Genomic DNA, 17,006 nt, shown 5'->3' with positions numbered 1-17,006 from the left:
TGGTACTAATAAAGACATCCATAAGTGGCCAGACAAAATATTAAATTTTACAAAAGTTATGGTTATTTATAAACAATTTATCCAGAGAATTAAAATCGTGTCAAGAAAATTCACATTAACATAAAAATTAATGAATGGATTTTTATAAAATTGGTTACTCGGGGGTTTACGGGGTTGCTGATTAAGAATCCAATGTCAGTTTTTTAAAATTCAAAATGGCGGATCCAATATGGCGGACGACTTTTGAAAAAACTGATCGTATTCGTCTAAAAATCGTTACCCGGGGGTTTTTGAGGTCGCTGATTAAGAACCTAATTAAATGAATTTTAAAAAAATTGTTCGATTTTTATTAAATTTGATTATGTAAAATATATTTAAACGTTAAATAAGTTATTAACCTAGAGGAAAAGTTAGAACTAACAATTTACAAGTTACCACCATTTTCGCAACTTTTGAATCAGATAATTCAAGATTATTTAAAATACGGAATACTTGATGCATACGGAAATTTCCGAGGACTGAAAAGAAATCGAGTACCCGAAAAAATCGAATACTAAATACTTTGAGTACACCTCTAGTTTTTAACGTTGAGTTTAATTTTGCATTTACTTTTTAATAATTTATTAATTTATTTTTATTTAATTTATTTAAGTAATTAATAATTAATAATAATAATAATAAATTGTAATTAATTAATTAATTATGATTATTAAAAATTATTTAAAATTTATTTATTTATTTTTATACATGTATGAACTATAAATATAGTAGTAGAACTAAAAAACATAATTAAATTGTTGAAACAAATTGTAAAAACAATGGTTAATTTGAAAAAAGTTGACCTCGGATTGGTAATAAGCGAAACAGAAAATCACCGAGTAACGATTTTCAGACGAATATGTTAAGTTTCTCCAAAATCGTCAGCCATATTGGATCCGCCATTTTGAATTGAAAAATTTTAAAAACTGACATTAGGTTCTTAATCAGCAACCCCCAAAACCCCCAAGTAACGATTTTTACGAGGATCAATGAAAGTCATCGGTTTAATTAATTTTGGTTGTAATTTAATTAATAATTGTTTATAACAAATTACGGATGGTTTATTTGTTTCTATAAGCACAATTTCACAAATCATAGAATTGTAAAAGTAAGTTCAAGTGTCTAATAATAAAGAACTACTTTGATAGTGGGCTAAACTTTATTCATATAAAAAAATACTTATTCCATTTGTTTGTTTATGTCAATATAATTATTTATGCGAAATGAAAATTGAAAATTCAGTTATAGCAATTTCTTGCAAATTTAATTAGGATTATTTTAAGACCAGAAAATCGAACAATAGTTGAAAATTGTTAGTTTTACGCTATTTTTAGTGATATAGTATACATTCTATCTCAAAAGTGCCAGACGAATGAGAAACAGACGAATGAGAATTTGGCATTTTTTGTTTAAAAAAATAGAAAAATAACATTAAATGAAAAAATCCTTCAGTACTATCTTATAGAGAATAATAATCTACAAAACATAAGTCTATAGAATAACCAAAAAATAAAATATTTTTTTAAAAAATGTATGCCAGACGAATGAGAATTTGTCTGGTCACAACACAATCTCCGTCACAAATTGAGAAATCTTGGTTAATAGATTAGAAGATTCAATAAAACCCGATTGGTATCACATTTAGTTTAGTTTGATTAACAACTACAACGAACAGTCACTTCATCAGAATGTTGATTTTTAACAATTTTTATATTTTTTGCACTGCCAGACGAATGATAAAAAATTCAAGGGACAAACTTCCCGAAGATATTTTATAAATAAGATATAGAGAAACGTCATAATTATTTTCATATTAGTAATCTACAACTATTCAAAATTACTAATTCAGTATGAAATTTCCGCAAAACATTTGAAAAGTGATATTTATTCTCAATATGAACTGTCATTCTCCCAAAGGGACATGCCAGACGAATGAGAATTTAGCACTATAATGTGTATTTTTTGCAAAAAAATATTTTTTTTCACCCAGGTGCGAATTTAGGTTGGCCGCCAGAGTTTGAAGGTTGGCCCAAGGTTGGCCTAACTTTGGCAAGCAAAGTTTTGGTTGGCCGAACTCTGGGCCACGGTTGGCCCGACTGTTGCAGCTTAAATATACATTTTGCGTTATGCACTCCCATGTGAGCGTAGCGTAGTGGTCAGTGTATAAGTCTTCGGTGCGTTAGGTTAGGGGTTCGATCCCAGTGAGCGATAGATATTTTCGAAAATGTATGTATGAGATTGTGTTTAATAATAATAGGTAAAGGTTATATCTGATGTTCCCGCTAATAATAACGTGTTAATTGTTTAAATAATGTAGTTTTTTAATAATTTTTTACCTTTGGCTGTTGAAGTTGGCCTAACTTTGAAAATTGTGGTTGGCCCAACTTACGCATCTAAAGTTGTGCCAACTTTGGCGTCAGTCTTTGGACCAACCATTGAAATGTATAGTTGGCACAACATATGCATTGTAAGTTGGGCCAACTTCCTTATGAGTTGTCGGGCCAACCATCGTCGCCATTAGACGGCGAACCGTTATCATCTGTATGGTTGGCCCAACCTCTGGCACGAGAAGTTGGACCGACTTTGTAAAAGTTGGCCCAACTATGGGCCGACCAAAAAATCGCACCTGGGCATCGGTTTTTTTTCTGTGCCATAAAAGAAACCATTAAGATTTACAATTTCCATTAAAAGTAAAATTATTCTTTCCAAAATTAATATACAAAACATGCTTCAGACATCAAAATTCCCTCTTTTGTAGAATCACCCATATACTAACATTATTTATGAATTCGCTATTAGTCACGATTAAATTAAAAAAAATTAAAAATCATTAAATAATAATGCCATTTATTAATAATTAAAGTTATTATAAAAATTAGTTAAAAATGATCTCAAATATGCTATGAGCAGTTTTTCCAGGGTTTTTGGAGAGGAAAGAATTCTGTAAGTAAGGGTCAAGCAGTATTTAATAAGGTTCTAGGAACACCTGCTTTCCTCCTTTTACCATCTAAATTTGTCGCTAACCAGGGGTTTGCAGGAGGTAATCAGAGTTAACTTGCAATGCAAATAAACTCTGCTTTCATCCTATTACATCCTTACAAACCCTCAGTTTTAAGGAGGTAAGCAGGTCTAAAAGTTCGACTCAGAGGATGTGACGCGATATGAAGAAAGGGACCTAAAAAGGAAACGAATTATAGGTTATTTTTACGCCACATTTACTTACATTGATTAAAAGCTTCTTTCAGTTTCTTTAAAATTAAAATTATTATTGAATATTTAAGATGATACTAAAACTTCATTGGCTTGCATTAATAGTTGATTCTCTTTGTTTATTTTTAATTCAATAACTTTTAAAACATAATCTATAATTGTTGGCTTCCTAGGTCCCTTCCTTCATATCGAGTTACCTATCTACAAATATTTATAAATATTTTGATTCACTCCTACACAAACATTTAATTATTTTCATAAATAATTAAAATTTTACATGAATTCAATTATTAAAAATAGAATTCGCATAAATTTTTTCAAAAAAAAATAAATTGATAAATTTTTTTTTATAAAATTCTTCGTAGTAGTTCAATTATTTTCATTATTATTAAAATTCTCTTCAAGGATTTAATTATTTTCATAAATAACAACATTCATCACAAGAATTCAATTCTATTCAAAAGTAATTTAACTAGAATTCAATTATTTAAAAATTTTTAATACAATTTTAAATAAATTTCTTGAAAAATGCAATTAGGGTAAGTCCGGGGGAGATGGCCATAGTGTTTTTTAAAGTACTGTAAAAATGATAAAAAAGCGATTTATTTCTAAACTTTTATTGATAATTAAACATTGAACTGTTAACTTTAAAGTAATGAAAAATAAAATAAAATACTTTCATAAGAACAATCTCAAAATTTACATTTTGTAAAAAGTGCATTTGGCCATCTCTCCCGGAATGTGCGGGTGAGATGGCCAATGCTTATAATGTTTTACTTTCAGCTTAAACTTAATTTTTAATCGTTCAAATTACTTTTCTCTTATTCTGGTTACATTTTGAACATTTATCATGGGTTTCAGTGCAGTTTTCATGTAGCCAAAAATTTCAAATCCAATCTTCAATCAATGTCGTTTGATTGTAACTTTCGACTCAACCTACAAATATAACTCCATCTCTAATGTCAATTAGATCAATTATTTTGTTCTCGGACATTTTTAATTTGGTTTTCTTTAATATTTCTTAAGTATCTAACATTAACATAAAAAATTTTAAATAAAAGTCATGAATGGCCATTTCACCCAATAATACATGACAAAAGTAAACATCAAAATATTAAATAAATAAAATAATTTTTCCATTCATTTTTTGTGTATATCGAAGCGTGAGTTATGCACTACTCAATAAAACTTCAAATAAAAAAATCCGTTAAAAGATAACAATATAGCAATAAGAAATCTGAAATTCTCAAATTATTTTGGACCCATGTAAAAAAATGTAGAAGGATTACGCTTACATTTTAATTATTTTTCAACAATTTGTTGTTTACATTTATTAGTAGTCACAAAAGTTTGAAGAATAACTCATAATAAGTGTGATGTTTATTAACAAATTCTGTAAAATATTTCAACTGGCCATCTCTCCCGTATGGCCATCCCCCGGACTTACCCTATTCTTTAAAATTTTTTTTAAATTCGTCAGAAGATTTCAATTATTTAAAATTTTGTTGATAAAATTCTTTATAGGAATTCAATTTTAAACAATATTTAACCCCTTCGCAGTCAAGGCCAAAATCTCATAAGGGGGCTCAAAATGTCGACAACTTTTTAGAAAACTAAAATTTGCGCAAACGAGTATACTATTGTATTTGAAGTCGCTGATTACGAATCCGATATCAGATTTTAAAAATTCAAAATGGCGGATCCAATATAGAAGGCTAAAGTCTTACGACAGTTCCGAGGGAGGGTAAAGGGCTTCAGAAGAAGGGTTACGGGTTTTAGTGGGTCGGACTGGTAGTAGGTCGCCAGTTTATTAAATTTATTATAACATTTATTTATTTATCTTTTTTTGCTTCCTCATAGAGGAAGGATTGTATTAGCAAAATTTTCGATTGTGATTTTTTGACATATTTATAAATTTTTTTTCGTTATACCTAATCCTTTAGTACTTTATGACGTACGACTGGGCAATGCCCGTATAAATGTTCTAAATAAATAAAAAAAAATTTCGACATATTTTTACCTCCGAAGTCCAAAAAACGGATTTTAAAAATTTGTCCCGATGTGTGTGTGTGTGTGTGTACTAACATTACATTTGCCTCAATATCTCAGAACGAGAAAGAGCTAAAGGCCTAAATTTTTTTTTAAATTGTAGGTCTCCCCGGGGGACATAAAATGAGAGTATTTTGATCCCGATTCATAAAGTTTAACTATATTTTTTTTGCATTTTTCATTTTGTAAAAAAACGTTTTTTGGCCATAACTTAAAAAAAATGTTAGGGCACCTATAAATGTTTTTCTTTAGTTTTGTAGAGTTTTTTCAGACGCATCTTTTGAGCCTTCATTGAACATTTTTCGTTTATATTAGCCAGAGATATTAAAGTTTTAAAAATCTAAATTTTTCGAAAATAACACTTTTTTGAAAATTTTGTTGAAAAATATAAAAGAAACTTTAAAAGTTTTATTACCAACTTGTAGAGCATTAAAAAAGGCTTAGATTGACCTATTTTTGAACCTGATTTGGTCAAAAATTATCGAATTATTGGTATTTGAAAAATCAAAAATTCGTGGAAAATATAATTTTGTCAACATTCTTGTTTATGTGTAATTATTAAACTATTATAACCATCTTATAGAATATATAAAAACATATTTTTTGGACCAAGATTTAATGATTTTTAACTCTTTTATAAAAATTAATTCTTATATTTCAATTATTATTATTTCTATGAGGAAGCAAAGTGTTCATGAAATGAACATTAAAATTATAAAAATGTACCACTTGGCAGCGGTTTAATATTTCCTTTTGTTTCATTTTACCAACCCCACATAACCTTGGAGTGCGGAATCCAAGGTATCTGTAGCCAGATTTCCCAAAAGTCCCTAAGCAAAAAAAAAAAAATATATAAAGGACGAAATTTTCTAAAATTCATCGGATTTACTTAAAACTTTTTACTCGGGGGTTTTCGGGGTCGCTGATTACGAATCCGATTTTAGATTCTGAAAATGCATAATAGCGGATTCAATATGGCGAATGAAATTTTCTAAAATTTATCGGATTCATTTGAAACTCGTTACTAGAGGGTTTTCGCTGATTACGAAAATATGCAGTCGGATTTTTCACTCCTTTATTTATTTTGTTTTTTTATATTTTTTCTGTTTGTTCTTATATTGAATCCGCCATTTTCAAAACCGATATTACATTTTTAATCTACGACATCAATAAATCCCAAGTAACAACTTTTAAGTAACTCTGATAAATTTTTTAAAATGGCGCCAGCCATATTCGAAACGCCACATTGTATTTTAAAAATCTTATGCTAGATTGGTAATCAGCGACCCTGAAAACCCCCGAGTAACGAGTTTCAAGTAAATCCGATGAATTTTAGAAAATGTCTTCCGCCATATTGGATCCGCCATTTTGAATTTTCAAAATCTGATATCAGATTTGTAATCAGCGACCCCGAGAACCCCCGAGTATAAATTTGTGGACAAATCTGTGTGTTTTTGTAGCCAAAAATCTGCTTGCGTCTATACACGTCATCGACAGTTTGAGCCCACCTGCACCATGACGTGTATACACGTCATCGACTGCCAAGGGGTTGATTCAATAAATTCTTTATTTTTTTTTATTTTTTGAGTATCTAATAATTTTTAGATTGTATCAGAATATTCTATGGGGTCCAGGGAAAAAGTTAAAATTTTGTCTGGAAATCAGGAAAAATCAAAATTAAATTTTTGTGTCAACGTTGTCATAATTGTTTTTTATTTAACATTTTTATTTAAGGTAGCATCTATATCGAATTAAATAATGTTTCTAATTCATAATATGCCGAAAAGCCACAATCCAAATTACATAATAATATGTGCATAACAATGCGGAGAAAGTAATAGAAATACAAACAGAGAGATTCTGATTAGAAACATCAAGATCTTATGTAACAACTCTAATGTAAAGTAAGACTAATAAGAAGTTTGTCGAGACTTTGAAACACAATGAAAATTAACTATTGCACGAAACTCTTAAGTGTGCTTTTGTTCTAATCTAGCCAATCTCTTAGCACGTCATCTAACCAGAAAACTAAATTGACACAGCTACCTATACAATATTACTGATTGTGAGAGAATAACACTGGTTTACAGTGAAATTGTCAATCGAACAAAACAATTTTTTTTCCAATAGTAAGTATTTTTTTTAGTAAGAAAATCATAGTTTTAATTTTTTTCCCTTGTGCAGTTTTTCTGTAGCTTCAAATTTTGCATTTTCGAGGTGCAACGCCACTTAAACTTACCTGTAGGAAAATTAGCTTGTCAAAACATAATAAATGGGGTATCATTGGAAAGGTTATTAAATTACCTTTCGATCCACAGGTCACAGAATGAAATTCAACAAAAATTGAGAGAGTTACAGTCGATTAAAGATGAAATTTCATGACAATTTTGATGATTTTTAGACATTTGAGTAACTTCTACTATTTTTTTCTACATCAAACAGGAAAGAATGTTTAGGTTTTAATTTTTTTATTGATAGACTATATCATTACACAAATTTTGAGCCCTTGTGGACCTCGATTGGATTAAAAATGACAATTCTACACTAAATTTAGTGAACAAAACTACATTCTTCATTTTTAGTATCCCTTAAACATTTGCAGCAAAAATTGAAGTAATAAAATTTAGTTAAGCTCTAAAGTTACTAAAATCACTAATAAAGGATTTCTGAAATCGTAGATTTCGAATCCAATTTTAGTTTTCTAAATTTCAAAATGGCGGATCCAATATGGCGGACAAGTTTTTAAAAATCGATTACATTCGTCTTAAATTCGTTACTCGGGGGTTTTCGGGGTCGCTGATTACGAATCTGATGTCAGATTTCAAAAATTAAAAATGGCGGATCCAATAGGTGCGAATTTGATGGATTTTAAAAAACTCGTTCACCATTATGAATCCATCCTTTTCAATTTTCGAAATCTGACATCAGATTCGTAATCAGCGACTCCGAAAACCCCCGAGTAACGAATTTAAGACGAATGTAATCGATTTTTAAAAACTTGTCCGCCATATTGGATCCGCCATTTTGAAATTTAGAAAACTAACATTGGATTCGAAATCTACGATTTCAGAAATCCTTTATTAGTGATTTTAGTAACTTTAGAGCTTAACTAAATTTTATTACTTCAATTTTGGCTGCAAATGTTTAAGGGATACTAAAAATGAAGAATGTAGTTTCGTTCACTACATTTAGTGTAGAATTGTCATTTTTAATCCAATCGGGGTCCACAAGGGCTCAAAATTTGTGTAATGATATAGTCTATCAATAAAAAAATTAAAACCTAAACATTCTTTCCTGTTTGATGTAGAAAAAAATAGTAGAAGTTACTCAAATGTCTAAAAATCATCAAAATTGTCATGAAATTTCATCTTTAATCGACTGTAACTCTCTCAATTTTTGTTGAATTTTATTCTGTGACCTATGGATCGAAAGGTAATTTAATAACCTTTCCAATGATACCTCATTTATTATATTTTGACAAGCTAATTTTCCTACAGGTAAGTTTAAGTGGCGTCGCACCTCGAAAATGCAAAATTTGAAGCTACAGAAAAACTGCACGAGGAAAAAAAATTAAAACTATGATTTTATTACTCAAAAAACACCTACTATTCAAAAAAAAATTGTTTTGTTCGATTAACAATTTCACTGTAAACCAGTGTAAGTGGGAAATTTCGAGCTTGAACTGATTAGGCTCGGCTCGGTTCGAAAAATGAAAAGCTCGATCGAGCTTCGAGCTTTCTCCACACCTCTACTTATGTAACATCTCTCAAAATTCATTGTTTTCTATGCAGACAGAATAATAGAATCATCAATAAAATGGAGAAAATTTACTATCACAATTTGTTCTTTTGTTTTCAAGTATATAGATGAGAGAAAAATGTTCACTAGGAATTTTAAAAGGCCATTGTATTATATACGGCTAAAGATCAGCGGAATAAACATTTCATTCGTGCTTGCGTAAAAGGATGCAATGAATGATATGCAGGACGAGGGAGAGATAATGAAAATTTGCAGTCGTATACTTTATAAAACGAAAAGCGATGACAGGACTTGAGCGACTGCGAAAGGTGGTGATGGTTCTTAAGTGCAGTCTCGTCCCGGAACGTGCACGTCAAACTCGAGAGTTAAAAGATGACGGAAATTTCTATGGTACACGTGACATCCGCAATTCTCATTCCGTGCATTATTACATACACGTTCGTCCTCCGTTTGACCAAAAATGTACTCCACAAACTCAGCTAATCCATCACTTTCATATCATTTTCATATATAAATAAATCTCAAATACAATTTCATCAAAATTTTCCTATCAAAATTAATATTAAAATTGGTATCAAAAATCTTCTATGAAAACAAAATTGGCATCTAGAATTTGCTATCAAAAAGGGATATCAAAATCATTTTCCATAAAACTGGATAAACAGGAAAAATATCTTGATTAGAATAAAGTCATAGTTCCCCCCCCAAGAGAAATTTTGAAAAGACAAGAGAGAATAATTTAACATTAAATTCGAGGATAAGAAGAAAAAACGTATTTCTAGGAGAAGATGCAAGATGAAAATATAAAATCTCGCTGTCCTCAGCTATATACAGGAAAAAATTATAAAAAGGAATAAAAAAAAATTAAATTGCCACTATAAGATTTCAGCAGGAGTGTATTGAGCAAATGCAAGGTGTTACCAACAAGCCCCTCTGACGCGTCCTACATTTACATTTGTAACCTTTAATATCTCGAGGTATTTCTTAGCATTTCCTCCTCCCTTTACTAACTAATGCTGAAAGCAATTTCCGCTCCTTGCATCCACTGAAATCATTACAGCTGTATCTGTATAGAAATGAATCTCTTTTTTCCCCTCTCCAACTTTTTTTCTACGCGTATATTCATATTTTTGCATATTTCTTTTTCAAAAGATACAAAATATAAAAATATACAAAAAAAAAAGAGAAAAGTACAAAAATATAAAAATACAAAACAAAGAGAAGTACAAAAATGTACAAAAATAAGAAAAAAATAAACAAGAGGATAAAAATCCACAATTCAATTGCAACCTATTCTACGGCGATCATTATTTAAAAGAGCAGACATTCGCAGGAAAAAAAATATAAATATAAAATGCGAGAGACAAAACATTTTTCTATGTGCATCAAAAGCCTTGAAAAGAAAGTGAATTGGCAAGAGAGAAAATAAACCATGTAAAGAATACCGAGAAAATCCAACAAGTGTATATATATATTCAAACTTCTCTACTATATGCTTTTTCACTTTGAAACACGCAAGAAAACAATTCGAAACAAGATTGTACACAAGTATAAACCTTCCACGTATCGACACTATTGTTAATAATATGGAAAAAAATTGTCCATTGTCAATTTTTTTACTCAAATAAAAATCAGTAAACGAAATAATGTACAAGTATTTTTATAAAAATCTTAACGCACTGCCACGATTAATTTATATTAATCTACAATCAGTTTTGAGGGATATATTTCTAGCTGCAAAAAGGAGATTTTATTTTAATTTGCAACATTTTTAAGATCGTCTTTACTAATTTCCAGATTATGCTGATGCTGAAAAATTTTGATTTTAAAATTTTAATAAAAAAGTATATTAAAAATAATTGAATTTTAATTCAACTAGTTTAATACATCTTAAAAGGAAAGTGGATGCGATTTTTCCACTGAAGCGTTACATGTAAAAATCGAAATAATTTTAACATCCCCTTAATTTATATAGGTATGTATAATAAAATACACACTCACATAATACTTGTGATGAAGTGACATCTCTCCTTCCCTGAGAACTCGCGACCAAATTCTCCTCAATTCTGAATTCTCTTCTTTGGACACAAAAATGCAAAGTACCGGAACTTTGTCATTTTCCCTTTCTTTTTTTTCTCTTTTTGTCTCTAGATAAATATAATTGAAGATTGAATTGTCTATTGATGAGGTTCTTGTCTTTCGATTTTTGTTGTTAAATCAGTAGATGATTTAAATTGAACAATCCTGTTTGATGATGAAGAATGAAAACTCCAAGGTGTCCCATTGTTTGTTGAGTTGTAAGTTTCATCTCCTTTTGATTTGGTTTACATTCATCAAAATGCTTTATATATTATTGCAGCATTATGATGATATATTTCTTCATCATTCTTATTTTTGCTTTTTATATGCATGCTCCTCATTCTTATTTCTCGTTTTCATCTCAAGTTCATTTATTATTTCTCTTTCGATTTTATTGTCAGGTCTCCCATCATCTTCGTCTTATTCTGGGTAATAAATGTTAAGTTAAATTTACGCTGTTGCTGGAGACGGTTTGCAATAGGTTTTTCTTTTATGAGTCACCCTTTGATTTATGTGCGAAAGGCGATGGATTTAACTGAAACAAAAAATAATTTTTGCTTTTACTACAAGTTTAGTTATTTTTAATTTTTATTTCTAATTTTTTTCATTTTTATATTGAAATAACTTTTACGTCCGAGTTTATTTTATTAAATTAATAGGTAAAATAACTTTTTACACGAATACATTCGGACAAGTGGTTTTTAATATATAAAATGCTCCAACGTTTCGAAATCAATACGATTTCCTCATCAGGGAGTCTACAAAATAATACAAAAAACAAAAATATAAAATGAAAATACGAAGACATTAAATAATAATTTATAAACATTAAACAATAAATAAAAGAACAAAAAAGAAATACACGAAGACTTAAAATGATAATTTAACAGAACATAAATAAATAAAATAAAATTAATAGATAAAAAATAAACAAAAAATTAACAATTCGTATTTTTATTTTTATTTTTGTTTCTGTTCTTATATTCTCTCATTAACCTTTGTAAGGAATCGTTGACGTTTGGAGTTTAGTTTCAATTTTGACTTCACAATTTACACCTGTTTCATTTATTTTATATTATTTTCAGTGGTTTTTCTCATTGTAAATTGTTGATAATTTTTGTTCTTTTATTGTTTATTTATTTGTTTTGTGTATTATTTTTATTATTTATATGATTGTTTTTAACAATGGAGTACGTTTCCTTGGTATGTTTTTTAAATTTTATTTCTAATTATTTCTAACTTTTATTTCTAATCCTATTGTTAATATTGTTCTTATTTTACTATAATTGTTTATTTATGATTCTTTTATTTAATTTTTATCTGTTAATTCAATTATCCCTTTTTATTTTATTTTCTTTTTATTCAACTTTTTATTTATTAATTAACTTAAATTTCCATTAACATTAACATGTTTATTAATTAATATTTTTTATAAATTTCAGTTACTAACTCCAAATGGTACATTCCAATTTTCGGATTAAAAATCTTTTAATTCTTTTGACATGTAATGTAAAACATTTTATTGGTAAGATATTTTTATTGTTTTCTTTATAGTGATTTTTATGTTCATTTTAATTATTGTTTTATTTTTTGTTAATTTTTTTTTATTTTTTATCTATTAATTTTATTTTATTTATTTATGTTCTGTTAAATTATCATTTTAAGTCTTCGTGTATTTCTTTTTCGTTCTTTTATTTATTGTTTAATGTTTATAAATTATTATTTAATGTCTTCGTATTTACATTTTATATTTTTGTTTTTTGTATTATTTTGTAGACTCCCTGATGAGAAAATCGTATTGATTTCGAAACGTTGGAGCATTTTATATATTAAAAACCACTTGTCCGAATGTGTTCGTGTAAAAAGTTATTTTACCCGTGTAGAAATCACCATGCTATGCCTAAAATGATTACTGGCCCTAGCTTGGACCTAACTTGGCAACCCCTTTTTATATATCCTGGGCTGGTCCTAACTTGGTACTAGCTAGGAGATCCAGTTATGACTTAGAAAAATTTTTAGGAAAATAAAGTGTCAAAATTGATACATGAAAAACATGTGAAAATTGATAAATATTCTCAATTAATATTTATAAAATTAATTGATAATCATATTTGTTTAAACAATTTATTGTTTGACATAAATCAGAAAATTATACAAATACTATAAAATAAAGTTAATTTATTAATTTATTAATTCAGCAATTGTTTAAACAAATAATTGTTATTTACTAACTTTTTACACAATCAACCTAGAAACTAGCAGTTTTTTCTAATTTTGCAATAAGTAAATACTCAGATTAGTTAATTGCAAAATTTTAAAGGACTACAAGTGTCTAGACGCTTTATTGTCTTAAGAATTAATAAATAACAACAATTTTTTGTTTAAACAAATGCTGAATTGTTAAAATTATAAATTATCTTCATATTTCACTACTCAAGTGTAATAATCGCGAAGTTAGATAAAAAACTGCAAATTTTTAAGTAATTTGTTACAAAAGTTAATAAAACAGCAAAATTTATTTATTCATTTAAACAGATACAGACTGCAATATAATTATCATTAGTAAAATATATTTCTAATTTCGTTCGCTGATTTTCAGTTTCGTTTAAGTTGGTGCTAAACACTAAGAGATATTGCAATTCGAATGTGGGCTGACCCACCCAGGTCCAACCCAGGACCTACCTGGGCTTCCTAGTTTCATTAGCAAAAATTTCTAAGTCCAAGTCTAAAAAATTTTTTGCAACAAAAAATTAATGCTTAAAATGATTTAGAATAATGAAAAACGTGTTTTTAACATAAATTTTTTTGACATTTTTTTAAAAAGTGGATCACCCGCTTCATTAATTAGGAAAAATTTCCAAGTCCAAAAGACGAATATTTTTTTTAGACCAAGAAATTAATGTTAAAAATGATTGAGAACAATGAAAAACCTGTTTTTAACGAAAATGTATAGATATTTTTTTTCTTGATATAATATAAAAATATTAATTTTTGAATTTTTATATTTAGATATTATTTTATTATTATTGTTGTTGTTAAACTATTTTTTTTATTTATTATCGTGTATTAGTGTCAATAATTACTATATTGAATCATCAAAAGCAAGTCCACAAGTCACTGACAATAAAAATTTTGATCTCAACTAGTTTCATTAGCATAGTGGTTAGGGCGTTAGTCTCGTAGTCCGTAGGTCGTAGGTTCGATTCCCGCGTGCGTTAGATTTTATCTACTTCTTAGGTTTGCGTTTATTCCGATTTTTCTGCATTGTATTCGTATAAGTATGCAATTTAATGATTATATATACTGTAAAATAATTTAATTAACAAATTTCTAATTTTTTTATAATTTTTAATGCATATATTAGAGGAATATATATTAATCTCTACATATACTAACATTATTTATGAATTCGCTTTTGGTCATCATTTAATTGAAAAAAATAATAATTAATTAAAACTAATACTTATTATTAATAATTTAGGTTATTTCTTTAGCAAATATTATAAACTAATTAAAATTATAATAAAATATATAAATAAACTGGTTCTAACTAGGCTCCCAAGTTAGGACCAGGCTAGAATCGCATCACCACCCATTGTTGGTCCAACCTACACTGCCAACCTAGGACCAAGCTATTAACAGGGCAAAATAGGTAGGACCTGGCTAGGACCAATTTTCATTTTCCACACGGGTACCTATTAATTTCATTTTTATTTTATTATTTTTTGTTTTCATTTAATTATTTTTCATTTTCACTTCATTATTTTGTATTTTTACTTTATTACTTTTTATTTTGATTTAATTATTTTTCATTTCGATTTAATTATTTAATTAGCAACAAATCGCGCGCTAAAGCGCGCGGCTAACTTCTTGCTACTGTTACGTCCGAAGATATAACATAGTTTAAAAATAGTTAATAATTAATTATTAACTAGATATTTGAACCTAGACTCTACAGTCTAATAGTTCGGGAAACCTTTAGTCCAAATTTTGATTAATTAAGGTTGTCTTTAATTCGTGTAATAAAAAAGGAAGTTAAAAGAAAGAAGAAAAAGAAGAGATTTTTGCCAAAGTTCCAATTTTTATACTTTTGTCCCCTCTAAAAATTTTCTAGTGGAGGAGTATGGGCATAGCAAAATTCGGTTTTGTCGAATAGAAAAAGAAGAAGGCGTAAAAACTCATTAGCGAGGGTCTTATGATGGGGACCCTTACCCAGGAGGAAAAGTCGGACGAATGTCGGATTATACAACCGCCTGGGATCCGCGCCCGTACGGACCGCCAGCACCGATGGTCTGTACCGATTCGGATCCTAAAATGCAACCGGCGCGGAACAGATTAGGCTCCGACTTTTGGATCCGCCTTTCTACTTTCGTCAGTACTGGCGCGGTACTGGATTTGTTCCGCCTGCAGATTTCATTCTTCTACGCGCGTCGGAAGAATGACGGATATGTTGAGTCTGTACTGGCTCGGTGCTGGGGCGGATCCGACTGCGGATCTCGTCATTTATTGTTATAGTTTACATTATCAGTATAATCATAAATTTATTTTATTATTATAATTAATTATTACAATAACTAATTGCATTTATTATAATATTATTATTAGTTAACCAATAAATAAATTAATTGTATTGATGCAAAGGAAGAATATAAGAAACTTAATTTTTTCATTATATTTATAAAAATCCAACTTTATTAATGTGCAATTAAATAAATAATTTTTAATAAATAATAATATTAACTTGAAAGAAAATGTGTTCAATATATAATAATACCTACAATAAATAACACATTAAATAAATATATAAAAAACAGATTATTAATTAATTTATTTATTGTTAATTAATTAATAATCTCTTTTTAATTTAAACAATATATTAAGTAATTATTTATTGACACTTTTCTGCAAATTAAATAATTAAAAAAATGTGTTGTGCATTCAAATTTCATTCAATTATTAATAATTACGTAATAAAATATTAAAAAATATAATAATAAAATAACAATTTTAACAAGTTCCTTTTTAAACGAAATATTAAAATATTCATAAATACCGGTATAACATCAGTCCGTATTTGAAAATTGTTTATTGCCGCGTAGTAATTTTACAATTTTCATTTTAGCTAGTGAGACTTGAAAGCATTTAAGATTTGAGAGTTCCATGCGAGCGTAGCATAGTGGTTAGCGTGCGAGATTTCGGTGCGTAAATATTCGGTTAGGCGTAGGTTCGTACCCCCAAGCGTTAGGATTTTTCAAATGTGTATGTAATAAAAAATTGCGTTTAAGTGTATAAAGAAATAAAAAAATGTGTAAAGTGAACTGTCAATGAATTGTCATCCGTATTTATCTTTTGCAATTAATTATTATTTTTTATTGATATTTGTTGAAATTATCATTTTGATCCGAGCCGGTTGTCAGGCGGTAGAATGCCAGCATTGCCAGCGCACATCTGGCTAGGAAATGAAAGATCCGCAGTCGGTACAGTGCCAGGTCCCAGCCGGTTGAATTATACACGGAACGGCTCTTCGCGGCCGGTTACCGGGCGGTAGAATGCCAGTTCCGAGACGGATGGCCAGCCAGCTCCTGGCCAAGTCATCTTTTGGTAGAATACCAGTTCTCGGGCGGTAGGCAGGCGGTTCCCAGCCAGTACCACTACTCCGGCGTCGGTACAGGCGAGGATCCGCGCCGGTTGCAAATTTCCCACTGGGCTGCTCCCCGACTGATATTAGAGAATACGTTGGCGCGCTCGGCGAGTTCTTCTTCCCGGCTCCTCACATATTTCACATAAAATTATTTACATTTTTTTGAAAATATTGAACTCACATGGGGGCAAATCCTTGAGGGCCCACACGAGGGGCCCGCATGGATCGC

The 17,006-nt window shown here is 29.2% G+C and overlaps 2 protein-coding genes across 3 annotated transcripts in view; one reads left to right on the top strand and one right to left on the bottom strand.

The window, feature by feature from the left end:
• Window positions 1-17,006, top strand: part of LOC122509825 (mediator of RNA polymerase II transcription subunit 20) — a 423,200-nt gene that overhangs the window by 281,749 nt on the left and 124,445 nt on the right. Inside the window, exons 1-2 of one of the 2 annotated variants that reach the window (XM_043624083.1) lie at window positions 12,189-12,339; window positions 12,579-12,661. The exons of the other annotated variant lie outside the window; for it this stretch is intronic. Of the exons in view, the coding sequence (XP_043480018.1) occupies window positions 12,592-12,661 (70 nt within the window). The 5' untranslated portion in view covers window positions 12,189-12,339; window positions 12,579-12,591. Of the gene's footprint in view, window positions 1-12,188; window positions 12,340-12,578; window positions 12,662-17,006 lie in introns of those variants that run through there. 2 annotated transcript variants of the gene reach the window in all.
• LOC122509818 (facilitated trehalose transporter Tret1-2 homolog) overlaps window positions 1-17,006 on the bottom strand; it is a 327,738-nt gene that overhangs the window by 264,270 nt on the left and 46,462 nt on the right. Inside the window, exon 2 of the mRNA XM_043624074.1 lies at window positions 11,059-11,671. Coding sequence (XP_043480009.1) covers window positions 11,059-11,082 — 24 coding nt within the window. The 5' untranslated portion in view covers window positions 11,083-11,671. The remainder of the gene's footprint in view (window positions 1-11,058; window positions 11,672-17,006) is intronic.

The sequence above is a fragment of the Leptopilina heterotoma genome, unplaced genomic scaffold (assembly GCF_015476425.1).
Source record: "Leptopilina heterotoma isolate Lh14 unplaced genomic scaffold, ASM1547642v1 Lhet_63, whole genome shotgun sequence".
NCBI classification, from domain to species: Eukaryota; Metazoa; Arthropoda; class Insecta; order Hymenoptera; family Figitidae; genus Leptopilina; species Leptopilina heterotoma.
Note: the sequence above shows the minus strand (reverse complement) of the source record. Positions and strands in the feature narration are given on the sequence as shown.